The sequence below is a fragment of the Atractosteus spatula genome, chromosome 16 (assembly GCF_055471065.1).
Source record: "Atractosteus spatula isolate fAtrSpa1 chromosome 16, fAtrSpa1.hap1, whole genome shotgun sequence".
NCBI classification, from domain to species: domain Eukaryota; kingdom Metazoa; phylum Chordata; class Actinopteri; order Semionotiformes; family Lepisosteidae; genus Atractosteus; species Atractosteus spatula.
The window spans coordinates 16903121-16915466 of NC_142721.1; the positions used below are offsets into that span (position 1 = coordinate 16903121).

General features: G+C 43.0%; 1 protein-coding gene across 1 annotated transcript; it reads right to left on the reverse strand.

Annotated features, from left to right (window-relative positions):
* Positions 1 to 1333: 1333 nt before the first annotated feature.
* On the reverse strand, positions 1334 to 9490 carry LOC148819695 (V-set domain-containing T-cell activation inhibitor 1-like). Its single transcript, XM_088934550.1, has 7 exons — positions 9378 to 9490; positions 8324 to 8668; positions 7536 to 7883; positions 4971 to 5057; positions 4108 to 4191; positions 1977 to 2054; positions 1334 to 1401 (listed from the first exon to the last, which is right to left on the reverse strand). Exons 1-7 carry the CDS (start codon positions 9436 to 9438, stop codon positions 1334 to 1336), a joined length of 1071 nt encoding a protein of 356 aa, XP_088790676.1. The 5' UTR covers positions 9439 to 9490.
* Positions 9491 to 12346: the final 2856 nt, after the last annotated feature.

Below are 12346 nucleotides of genomic sequence, written 5' to 3' on the forward strand. Positions count from 1 at the left end.
TGTGTGTGTTTATTACTGTAAATACATGAGTTAACAGCTAATATGTCTCTGAAATTGGAAATAAAACAAACAGTTTTAATTTTACTTACCAGACCACATCTCAGTTAACACAACAAAACGAATTATTGAGAAACTGATGAAAACTGATTTCTTCACTGGAAAAAACAGACACAAACATGTGAATTGGACACCACTCCTCTACAGTGTCACTGAAGATTAATTTTAACCAGTTTCTGTTAAAAACCACTACATTTCACTCACTGCTTTCATCAACCTGTGAACTCTGACTCTCCATGCTGAAGGAGAGGAACTTCACCTCAGTCCAGACCCTCATGGTGTGATCGAACACGCTCAGACTGCAGCTGAGCTGATGGCCAGGAGTCACCAGACTCACTGATTCTGTGGTCTAGTTCTACTGCTGAGGGGCTTGGTTCAGTTCAGTCATGTCAAGACAGCAGCAGGGCTCAGAGAGGGAAAAGACAGATTCTCCACCCTGAGGTCCTCCAGAGATCACAGCAGCACAACAGATACTGTCAGTATCATTCACAGATACACTCTCATGACCAGTACTTAGTCAGTCTATTGGAAAGATCATGATTCAGCATCTGAGCGAAACTGAAATGATAAACTGCACTGTGTTTTCTGGAGATCCAGTTACAGTGACAAGAAGATGAATAAAGACCTAGAAATATTATTTTGCATTGTGTCTACAGTTCTACAGTGAGTTAAAAAAAAACTCAAACACTTTTTTTAACCAGAACCACCCAGGTGGACTTAGGTTTATGATCTAAAAATAGAGCTCCTTTAAGGATCTGATATTTGAGTATGAGCTCCCCCTGCAGGTAGATACTGGTACAGAAAAATCTCAGGACAAGAACAGGACAGGAGCCATTAACTGGTAAATCACAGAAGAGCAACAGTTACAGGTCTAACTCAGGGCAGGCAGGTCCTCAGGTTCTCTGGTTATCTTTCTATGTCTGATTTTAATGGGAGCAAAAAACTCTCCAACTGAACTGTGAGCAGACTGAGGTTGAGCTCACAAAGCTGGTGACTTCAGTGTTGATGGTGCTGAAATCAAACCCCTGATCACAGCTAGAATCTCTCATGTTCCCTCTGACCCTGTGTTGTCATTTGACGTTCAGGTTAGTAATGTCACAGCGATATAACTCTTGCAGATGAGTAACACTGCTCAGCTAAGACCCTACTGAGTGAAATAGGCCTGTCCGACACTGAAATGTTAAAAAAGACTGGAAACAAGTATTATACAAAGGAACAAGTAAATAGTAATAATAATAATTGCTTACACTTATATAGTGCTTTTCTGGACACTCCATCAAAGCGCTTTACAGGTAATGGGGATCCCCTCCACCACCACCAATGTGCAGTGTGAAATGTGCAATGCTGAAAAGAGAAGAAAGAAAACAGAATGTTTCGGCCGTGGAGCTTTCTTCAGGTGAAGAAGCTCCACACCTGAAGAAGACTCATCAGCTGAAACGTTGTTTTCTCTCTTCTCTTTTCAGCATGGAATAAACCTATTACTTGTTCCTTTACAGCCTACGCATGCTGACGAAGCTCCCCACCTGAACTACATGTCTTTATTATGCCTCTCGTGTACACAAAAAACTCAGTTTTGTGAACTGTACTGGCTCTCACTGGCATTCAGAGTGGGACAGCTTACTGTGCCTTCCTTATTCTGGTCACAGATATGATCTTTTTAGGAAAATATACTTTGTACTGAATTTATATTTAACAGTCTTAAAATAATTAGAAAATATTAAGTAAACAAATAAAAATCAAATAACTATAAAATGATTGATTTTATAGAGTACGTACATAGTACATAGCGCAATTATATAAGTGTAAGCAATTAATTATTATTACTATTATTACCTATAATTGTACCAAATGTGTAGATTTTCAAGATGCACCTAAAAAGAAACAGTTCTCCATAGTGAGCTCATCTTTTCAGAACTTACCACTTACTAAAAAAGCCAGAAGTGGTACAATCCTCAGAAGATTAACAGTCACACACATGATCACTTCTTCCAGCGACCCTGCAAAACAAGTCACATCAGGAGCCAAAAGCAAAGCAGTAGTGATTGCACACAAGTAGCTCATTAACATTCTGTGCCAGAGAAATTAGAAAAGTTAATCAAGTTAACCTAGCAATATTGCCTGATGTACTTTAATTGTTTGCCTGTGACAGTAAACATGAACACAATACAGGGTATAAACAATCACTGCCTGCACAGAGCAACAGATTCTCAGATCTCTGCAGCCCCTGACTTCAGAGCAGCTCACAGACAGACCTTCAGATGCTGAATGGGAGGTTGATGTCTGTTTCGTGAGACATCCTGTTTTATTAATATCTAAAACACATTTCTAAAAGATGTTAAACAGCACTAATGATATTTCTAACAACCCTGAATCTGTCTGGAGATACCAGCAATCAGTACAGTAACCAACAAACAAACTGCTGTATGTCCAAAATTTGGCAGCCAGAATCCCGACCAGGTGTAGTGCAAGTGATCACATCACTCCCATCCTAGAGTCCTTGCACTGGCTTCCTAACAGGTTTCATGTGGATACTCACCTATAGGGCTGTACATGACACCTCAGTACCTGTCTGAGTTACTACTGTCCTTCTCCCCACCTCACAGCCTTCGCTCAGCTGACTCTGGTCTCCTGTCTGTCCCCCGAGCTTGTCCACACTCTGTGGGTGACAGGGCCTTCTCCTGCTGCACCCCAGAGCTCTGCAACTCTCTCCCCATGGATATCAGAGAGTCACCCACCCTGAGCACATTCAAATCCAGACTCAAGAGCTTTCTCTTCAGAAAGGCTTTTATTAATTTGTGTCTGTGACTGCACACTGCATCTTCTACTGCTCATTAATCTTCTACATCTTCTACAACACTCAAATCTATATATATATATCTGACACTGATGGGGCTGTCTCTATTCTCTCTAACTGTATCTCTGACATAAAAACTTGGATGACTCAAGATTTCCTTCATCTAAACAGTGACCAGACTGAAGTCATGTGTATTGGCCCCCATCAGCTTTGTAAAGCCAGTGCTGTAACCCTGTGGACGGTACTGTACTTGAGCTTCAGTCTAAACTGAAACACTCGGGGGTGATATTTGATTCAGGCTTGACAATCGACCCACATGTGCAACATGTTGTCAAAACATCTTTCTTTCACCTCAGAAATATCGCTAGACTGTGCCCTATATTATCACTAGCTGTGGCTGAAAAGCTGATCACCACCTTTGGCTTCTCCTGAATTGACTACTGTAATCCTCGATGGAGTATCTAAATCTACTTTGAACAAACTCCAGATCTGTCCAAAATTCGACAGCCAGAATCCTGACCAGGTCTAGTGCAAGTGATCACATTACTCCTGTCTGAGAGAATTTCTAATCCCGTGTGTTTCCTTGTCTTAAATGTGTTATCACCTATCTTTATGAACTGTTTTCTTTTGTTTTGTGTTCAATCTGTGCTCTGGATTTTCAGAGATGACAAACAAGCATGGTCCTACATGCAGTACAGTCATAAAGAACTGTGACCAATCGTCACGGTATGGCAGACTTGGTACCTAAACAAACTGAATAAATCCAGCATTCGTATAAAAGAGGAAGAGAGGAGAAGAAAAGAGGAAACCAGAGGTGTGAAAGTCAGAAGGAAAAGAGGAGATAAAGCAGAGAAAGGAGAGAAGGGGGAGTCACAGTCTTCAAAGTCTGTCAACTGTCTGCGTCAAACTTCTCCACTTCACTAGCGAGACGTCAGACTTTGCTCCATCAGGAACAACCTGTTCCCCACCTTCACTCACCAGGGAGGGGTGTGATGCACTTTCTCCAGCTTGAGAGAAGCAGGTTTTCCCTCTGTGGCCCGACTGCAGTTTTTATCTGCCTGGATATTCTCTTTTAAACTTCTTTAAGAGTTTGCAGTTCATGTTCTTTTGTTTCAACTGAATCTTTTACTTTCAATGTATTGCGCTTTGGGAATATACCATTAGAGGTCTTTATAAAATAAAGTTTATTCTTATTCCTACAACCCACAACATCCAGTTAATGTGAATGTGCACTGAGATTAAATGAACAAACTTACCTTCAGTTACACCCCAGAGGACAAATGAAATAGACAGTAAGACACTAGGAGCAATGAGGAAGGTCCTAACAAGCACATCTTTATCTGCAGAATAATAAAAGATAAAATATGAGAAAAAAGAAAAAAATATTTAGTATAGATGACATTCAGATGTCAAGTTTCATGTATTTATCAGTTAGCAGGAAATTCAGTAATGTCTCCATTACTGCTTCAGTTCCATAGCTACACTCTTGCCCTGCACTCCTCTCTGCTCCAAGAGATTCAGTGTTGACTTGAACACACACATGCCTTTAAAATGTGACAATAAGTGCAGTAAACAATATACTGTCTACAGAACAGTCAAACTGCAAAAGTAATAATTCTAGACTTTACACACCTAAACTGCCTCCAGTGACAAACAGATAACTAGACTTCTGTTTTTCTGTTCTTTAAGAACTTTATAAAACTGAGAGTTCTACTACAGAGAAGTTCTGAAAAGCTTCCACACAGGTACTGGTGATGTCACTGTGGTCTCTACAGAGGTCCATCCAAGACGAACAGGATAAAAACAGGAATCGGGTCAGGACCGGCACAGGAATGGGAACAGGAACAGAAACTAAAACCTTAACGGGACCAGGCGCTTCCAGGTCTTGGACTTGCCTGATGTGGAAACCAGAGCAGAGCCCGGAACTGAGTCAGCGTCTGGCTTTTAAGGGGATTTGAAATGTGACTGTGGACCAACATAAGCCAACATAAGCCCTATTTGGCTCTCTACACAGGTGAAAATAAAAGATCTTAAACCACTTTCTCTGTTCTTAGTTATTAAATGGGCAGACAACGTAAATCTAACTAATAAGATAATTTAAAATAAAAAATGTGCTTACCAAAACAGTAGCCAATCCACATTAGAATCCAAAGTACTGGTAAAGAAAAGACCAAGAGCAGTGCCCCCACATGTATTGATGAAAAGCCTGAAGAGAGAAGAGAACAGACCATTGAAAACCCGGCTTCCTGCTTTCATCTGTGCGTGCTGTGATGCCACAGGGGGCACAGACATCAGATGGGCACCTATATAGTTGTGGCCTGCCCCACAGTCAGTCTGACAGTTTAACAGTGTTTATTGTAATACCCAAATATTTGGAGAAAAATAAATTAAACTTCAAGAAAGCCTGAATGGTAGTTTGAACTCTTGACTGACTTAAAGTTCCCTGTCTAAATACCCATAGTATGTTTCTCTTTGAAAAACACAGTCTATCAAAAAAAAAAATATCTCCAGACTCACACTCCATATGCCCTGTCCACATCTGTATTCCTTTCAGTGTCCTCCTCTGGTCCTTAGTTGAAATCCAGTTTAAATCTCCTCTTGTAGGTCTTACAGTTTTTATTTCTCACAGTTCTGTTCTTTCATTCAAGTCTCTGCTTATATCGCCATTTTCCTACATTGGTCTAGTCGCGGTTATTTTAGTTCTCTTTCAGCCTCAGGTCTTTCTGACTGCTGAGGGGCGGTGTGTCTCCCCAGGAAGTGTGTGCCTTAAGACACTGCGGAGACATCACTAATACAGACCTGCTGGTTAGAAACCCCAGAGGGGGATACATCCCCACAAGGGGAGCCACTTAAGATCAAGGAACCCAGAGGGGATCTGGGACACAATGTCTGAGTGCCTCGTTAGTCAACACAGCCAGGTGGGGCAGGGTCCAGCTCCAGTGGCTACATGCAGACAGGAAGCTGAAGGGCAGCCTGGCAAAGCATCAGGTGAGCCAGTAGCTGCTACTGTAGTGTGTTCGTTACACTGAAGAGCAGATACAGCCCCAAACAAGTAGCACAACCAGTTGTTGCTGTGTTCGACCACTAGTAAGGTAAGGAAGAGCTGCCCTGGCCAAACAGGAACAGCCAAGGTTTACTCTGCTACTGCCTGTGAGGGACCAGCAACCGTGTCCTCTGGTCTGAGTCTGTAAGTGAAGGACTGGGGGCGCAGGCAGTGCCCATACTTCACCAGCCAGAGCCGCAGAAGGAGGAGGTCCTACGACCCAGGACCGAGGCGTGATGAGAGTACGACAGGGAGTAAAGAGATACCGCTGGCGGCTCTCTGAGCCTGGGAACCCGTGAGCACAGGGCTCAGAGATCCTCGTGAGGTTATCACTCAGAGAGAGCGAGGGTACAAAAATGTGAAGGAGACCCAGGTACGACACTGGTCAACTTGAGTCCTAGCGTTTCCCCAGTGAGGGGACTCATAACTTCCACGCTCTCAGAGAAGAGTACAAATACGATTAGTGCAACACTCCGGGGAACGTGCCTGGATCAGTGCCCTGAGAGTGAAATACTCAACATGCGGAGCTGTTATTTCTCCAGCCTGTAACAAGCACTAACGAGCTACAGGCTGATCTGCTCATCTCGCCTGGTGGGTAGAGAGTGGTGAATCGCTCACCAGGACATCAGATTGAACAACATGGCTGGGGAAAGAGCCTCCTGTTCTTAGTTTTAAATGCACATCCTTGTAGTTTCCACACATATACTCTGGTTAATGTTTCACAATTGATTCTGAAGAAATCCAGTTGACTCCAGTTGAAGATTTTATTATTATTATTATTATTATTATTATTATTATTAGTATTAGTATTAGAATTTCCCTACACCTTTGTAGTGCTTTTCTAGACTCTCCACTCAGAGCTCTCAGTGGGGAGGAGAGCAGAGTGATGAAGCCAGTTCAGAGAGGGGAGTTATTAGGAGGCATTTTTATAGTATGAAGCCTTTTTAAAGTGTAGTGTCCCCATCACTATAATGGGGCACTAGGTCCCACACAGTCTGCAGGGTGAGAGACCCTTGCTGCCAGCGGTAAATTGCTGAGAGATGCTGGTAATAAAACTACTTATATACAGTCCCTTGCAGTCTCTTCTGCTCAAGACTAAAGATGTTCAGTTCCTCCTGCCTGTCAGTGTTGGAAAAACTCCCTTCAGACTAAAGAGACTTAGTTCCTCCAGCCTGTCAGCTGTAATAGCTGTTAAAGCACTGTACCCATACAGTATCTCCATGGCAGTCTCCAGTCGGTCTGTTATATCCTCTATCTTGATGGAATGACGAGATATGGACAATAATCCACACCACCTACGCACAATTAATCTGACCTCTGCCTGTCTGCTGGCTAGATGTTTAAAACAGGGGCTCCTGTCTCCTGGCTGCTGCTGTCAGGTCAGTGTAGTTTGTACACATTCAACATCATTTGCCAGGTGATTTTTACTAAATCCTTTTGAATTTCATCTGTTGCTTCTATTGAGTTAGCTAATCCTTTACGTATCATTTGCAAACATGACTAGCTTACTAACTCAGTATTATAACACTGTAGATATACAGTATGGTATAAATGCTTTATTTAAACCCAGTTTCTGATAGAACCCCTCCTACAGGATATAGACTTCATCCTGTGTTTCTGAGTGGAAGTGGTTTGACTTACCCAGCTCTATCAGCTCTGCTGTAGCTTCTGCAGACTCATTTTCTGCAAAGACTCTGCACACGAACTGCCCCTTGTCTTCAGTCCTGATGTCCTTCAGCCACAGAGAGAAGTTTCCTCTGGGAATCTCCTGAAGGAAGAGCTCCGCTCGGCCCTGGTAGCTCTGGTGCTGGGACTCCGGCCTGCTCTCCCCCCCGGAGAACAGGAGCACCAGGACTTCAGAGTCTGTCCTCAGCCACTGCACCTCCAGCTGCTCTGGGGGAACGTGTGTGTCCACAGAGCAGTTCAGCACCACCTCCCCCCCAGGGTAGGACACAACAGCACGATCAGCTCCAGTCACAACTAGACTCTCTGTGAATCGACAGGAACAGCAAAATGCACTCAAGTCTTTTAATTACAGTGACACTTTTTCTTATATAATGGGGTGAAAATAATCCTAAACATTTAGAAATACAATCTAAGCCAACAAATTTCAATTATTTATTCTCTCCTTAATTGGAAATAAACTTTCACAGCTGATGGACAGTGATCTATTGGACTATAAAGGACAGCATCTGTCACAGTGAGGTAAAGCCAAGCTCCCAACACTAAACTGCTTGTAGAAGAGAGATCACTCCCAGCTCACTCCTGCTGCACTCATGGGGTTGGCTTTTCCACTTCACTGCTGCTTGATCAGAAAGCTATATTTCAAGAGGTGTTTATAAACAGTGAGAGAACAGAGTGTCTCAGGCAGTGTTTTATTATTTCAATAACTGGACAAGCCGGTCAAGGGATGAGGAAACCTTACTCACTCTTTTCCTTCAGCTCCACTGTGGTCTCACCGGAGCCCTGTTTTGTGTGGACGGCACACCTGTACACTCCTGAGTCTTCAGCCGTGACGTTGGCCAGCATCAGAGAGAAGTTTCCTCTGGGAATCTCCTGAGGGAAGAGCTCCGCTCGGCCCAGGTAGCTCTGGTGCTGGGACTCCGGCCTGCTCTCCCCCCCGGAGAACAGGAGCACCAGGACTTCAGAGTCTGTCCTCCTCCACTCCACCTCCAGCTCCTGCAGGGGGACAGCGCTGTCCACAGAGCAGGGCAGCAGCACCTCGTCCCCAGGCCTGGCCACTAGAGGCTCCCTGGGGCCCTGCACAGAGAAACCTGGGGCCACAGAAGAGTGGATCATCAGGCCCAGAGCCAATGAGCCCTGTGATTACTGCAGGTACCGGTGCTTCAGGGTCACGATTCTCAAAACCTTATACAGGGTGACATCATTCTTATACAGTATGTTCACACTTACTACAGTTACCATTATCACAATACTGCATAAAATGACACCATTATACACTGTACTGCAATTTAATAAGAGCTCTAATTCAAGCAAAGAGCAATCTTTCACATCACTACAACACTGGTCAGTCATGCTGGAAGGGAATCACTGCAGACACACAGCAGACATTACTCCAGACACACGTACGCACCAGGCAGGCCTGAGGCTGCACAAGTGTGTGTGTAAAGCTAGATTTACACCTATCCGGAGGACCTGTATGACCTGTATGACTGCAGAGTCTGCAGGTCTCTGCCCCCTGTACTCTAACTGACCTGGTCTCCTGCTGTAAATTAAAAACCTTCTACCCCAGGAGGCTCCAACCCCAGAGTCAGGAGGCTGCTGTGTGAAACTGTGCTGAAATTTAAAACCTAATTTTATCCATGGAGCCTCCAAGGTATAAACAGAACTCGAAACACATTTGCTCCAATTTCAAATGTATTGATCATCAGTTTCTCAGGATTATATATTATTGAATTTGTCCTCTATCCCACCCTTCCTGAGCTGACGAGAGGCAGGAGGAAGAAGAGGGAACTACTGTACCTTCAGTCCTCAAAGCTCCCCACACAGCAGCCAGGAGCCCCAGCACAGTCAGTGTCCTCATCTCTCCTGAGGGACCTGGGCTCTACAGAGCTGTCAGAGTGAAGAGATCGCTGCAGAGCTGGGCGTACAGCACACAGGAAAGGAGATGTTAACACAAAGAAAATTAAAACTGTGAGATCAGTTTATATAGCAAACAGTTTTACTTCTGTTTTAGCCCAAAGCTGCACTGATACAGTATCTGAAACCTACCTGCTGACAAGTGATAAATAACTTACTAATACTTATTCCTCTTATCACAGAAATGCCAATCGGTATTTAAGGTGTCATCTTGAAACTGTGCAAGATAGCACGAGAAGTTACACTTTCCTTTTCACTTTCTCTCCTGCCCACGCCACTGAAAATCCACAAGGCCATATTAGATTAGATTAGATTAGATAAGACTTTATTGATCCCGAAGGGAAAATGATGTGTTACAGCAGTCCAGCCCAAGACAAGCAAAAACAGACATCAGAATAGACAAAACATTATACAAAATAGATATAAAATAAATAAATAAAAATAAATACATACAGTAGCAGCAAAATATGATGATCATAGTCACTGTAAAAAAATAAAATATGTGCAAAATGTGCATAGGATTCATAATATGAATCCTTCTACAGCACCTTCAGGACTCGGTGTGCCAGAGAGCTTTCACAGGAGTAAAGAGAGGGTACAGACACAGTCTAGTGTCCCAGAGTTTCTCATGGGAAGTGGGAGTTCCCAATATCAACAGTACTTGTAGGAAACCTCTCGGGATTTAAACTGGAAAACAAGACTCCTAAACAGATCAAAATACTGGCTGAAAGGGAACATGATTGTCTAAACTCTGTGTGCGACACACAGTTGATAAAAATGTGCCTAAGAGTCCAGCTCACAAGATGAGAATGCCCTGAGATGTTTGTCTCCTGTACCACACGTGCTGTAGAAGCCATGTGCTGTAGTTGTGCTCCAGCTACAGTGGGGTGTGTGACTGAGGCTGGGGCAATAATCTCAGGGAGCGAGGGCACCGAAGACAAAAGTGACCCCTTGCAGCTGTGGGGCAGTGCTTGTGAAGAACTAAGGAGGGGAATCGAACCCTTTCTCAACCAAAAGGCACCTGTGCTGGTATTAATACAAGCATCATTGTCAAGATACAGAAAAATAAACACAGTCGGTGATTTTCTTTGTATTTACCAATTTCTTTACAATAACAAAAATAATAATTACAACTACTTATAAAGAGTGAAGAGAAAATCAGGACACTTCTCTAAGAGTCCACGACAACGAATAGACAAGCAGCAGAGTTCAGTATCCCTCGATAAACAGCAAGTCCAATATGACCGCTGACCGTTAGTGAAGTGACCTACAGGAGTGCTGAATCCCTCTCTCTTCAGCTCCGTCGGTTCCTGCCTTTCCTATAAACTGTCTCTGTATCACATCTAGAACTGTCTGGACACCTCACGGGACATGTCCACATGCAATGATTCACTCAGTCATTCCAGCAAACTCTGGTCAAGAAAACGCAAGACAATACTAATTATTGACATCAAGTCATGTTATTCACAAATAATGAACATTCTAGTAAATACAAAATGTTACAAAAACAATTATTCCTAACACTCCCCGTCTTGAAGAAAAAAAAACATTTGTGACAAAAAAACTTTCTTTTTAACATGAACAAAAGTGAAAGGATGTGTTGTGTCAGACAAATGACAAAGTTCAGGTGTCTGTGAAGCAGAAGTCTCTTTATTACATATGCATATGGAAGTCCGGCTTGCAACCACCAGACTTAAAAATAAGTAGGCTGAAGATGGTCCTTTATACCTTAAAACACAAAGACTTACTATGACACATTCTTAACAAATGATGAAACAGCAACACATGCCAATTAATTATATCTAAGTGGCAGTCAAGACAGCAGTTAGTTCGTTTCATGTTCTGGGTGCACAGCCAGCTTACCAAGTACATGCCCCTTATCTTACTGACCAAGGACAGGCAGCATCTTTATATATTTGGTCGCAACACTAACTTCAACCCACTAGACTGCATAGCTTGCAGAAATACAAAAACAAGAAATTACATTATTAACTCACATCCCAGGTGTCTCTCCTATCTCTTCATTCCCCCCTTAGGACCATATTGTTCTACCAATCAGGTTCTGCCACTAGATAAGAGATGTAGAAACCTTTCCCATGAAATCAGTTTTGACCCCCATGATGCCTTCAGGGCGTACAGTTAGCACAGAAGCAGCAGCTTTAGTCCACATGTTGTTCAAGCAGGATATTAACAATATGATCATTACGAATAATACCAGACCCACAAATATGTATTGAACCAGAGACCCTCCCCATGTTCCTAGCACAGACTGCAGCCACGCACCAATGCCCCAATCATCTGGATTATAATAATGATATTTTTATTGTTCTTCATCATAGATGTGCTGTTCTAAGTCATGAATGTGCTCTGAATTGTGTGGAATACAAGTACTGCTTAGTCTTCGCTCACCTAAACAGCTGTCTATCACCTTAATAGAGGATGGCCTAGAACTGTGATTATAGCAGGGAGCATACAGTTTGTTCCATTCTAATACATTTGAGTTACACTCAGACTAAAAGCAGAACTATTTACCCACGCCAATAAACCTAAATAATCACCTCTATCAAAGGGGATAACTCCTATGAGCATCTTGTATAACAATACAAACCCAACAGCTCTGATTATTATTTGTGGCTGATTGATAAACTATAGATTCCATATTCCCATTTATCAAAGTAAAACTCCTTACACTTCACAGGCACACTGTCACCCCCCCCTCAGGAAGCTTGACAAACACAGAAACAGGAACAACATAAGAACTAATGTTCACTCAGTCTCTGGTGCAGTGGCTCGGTGGCAGTGTGATGCCTAGATCCAGCGATCTCATCCTGTCACTCAGATGGCAGAGTCGG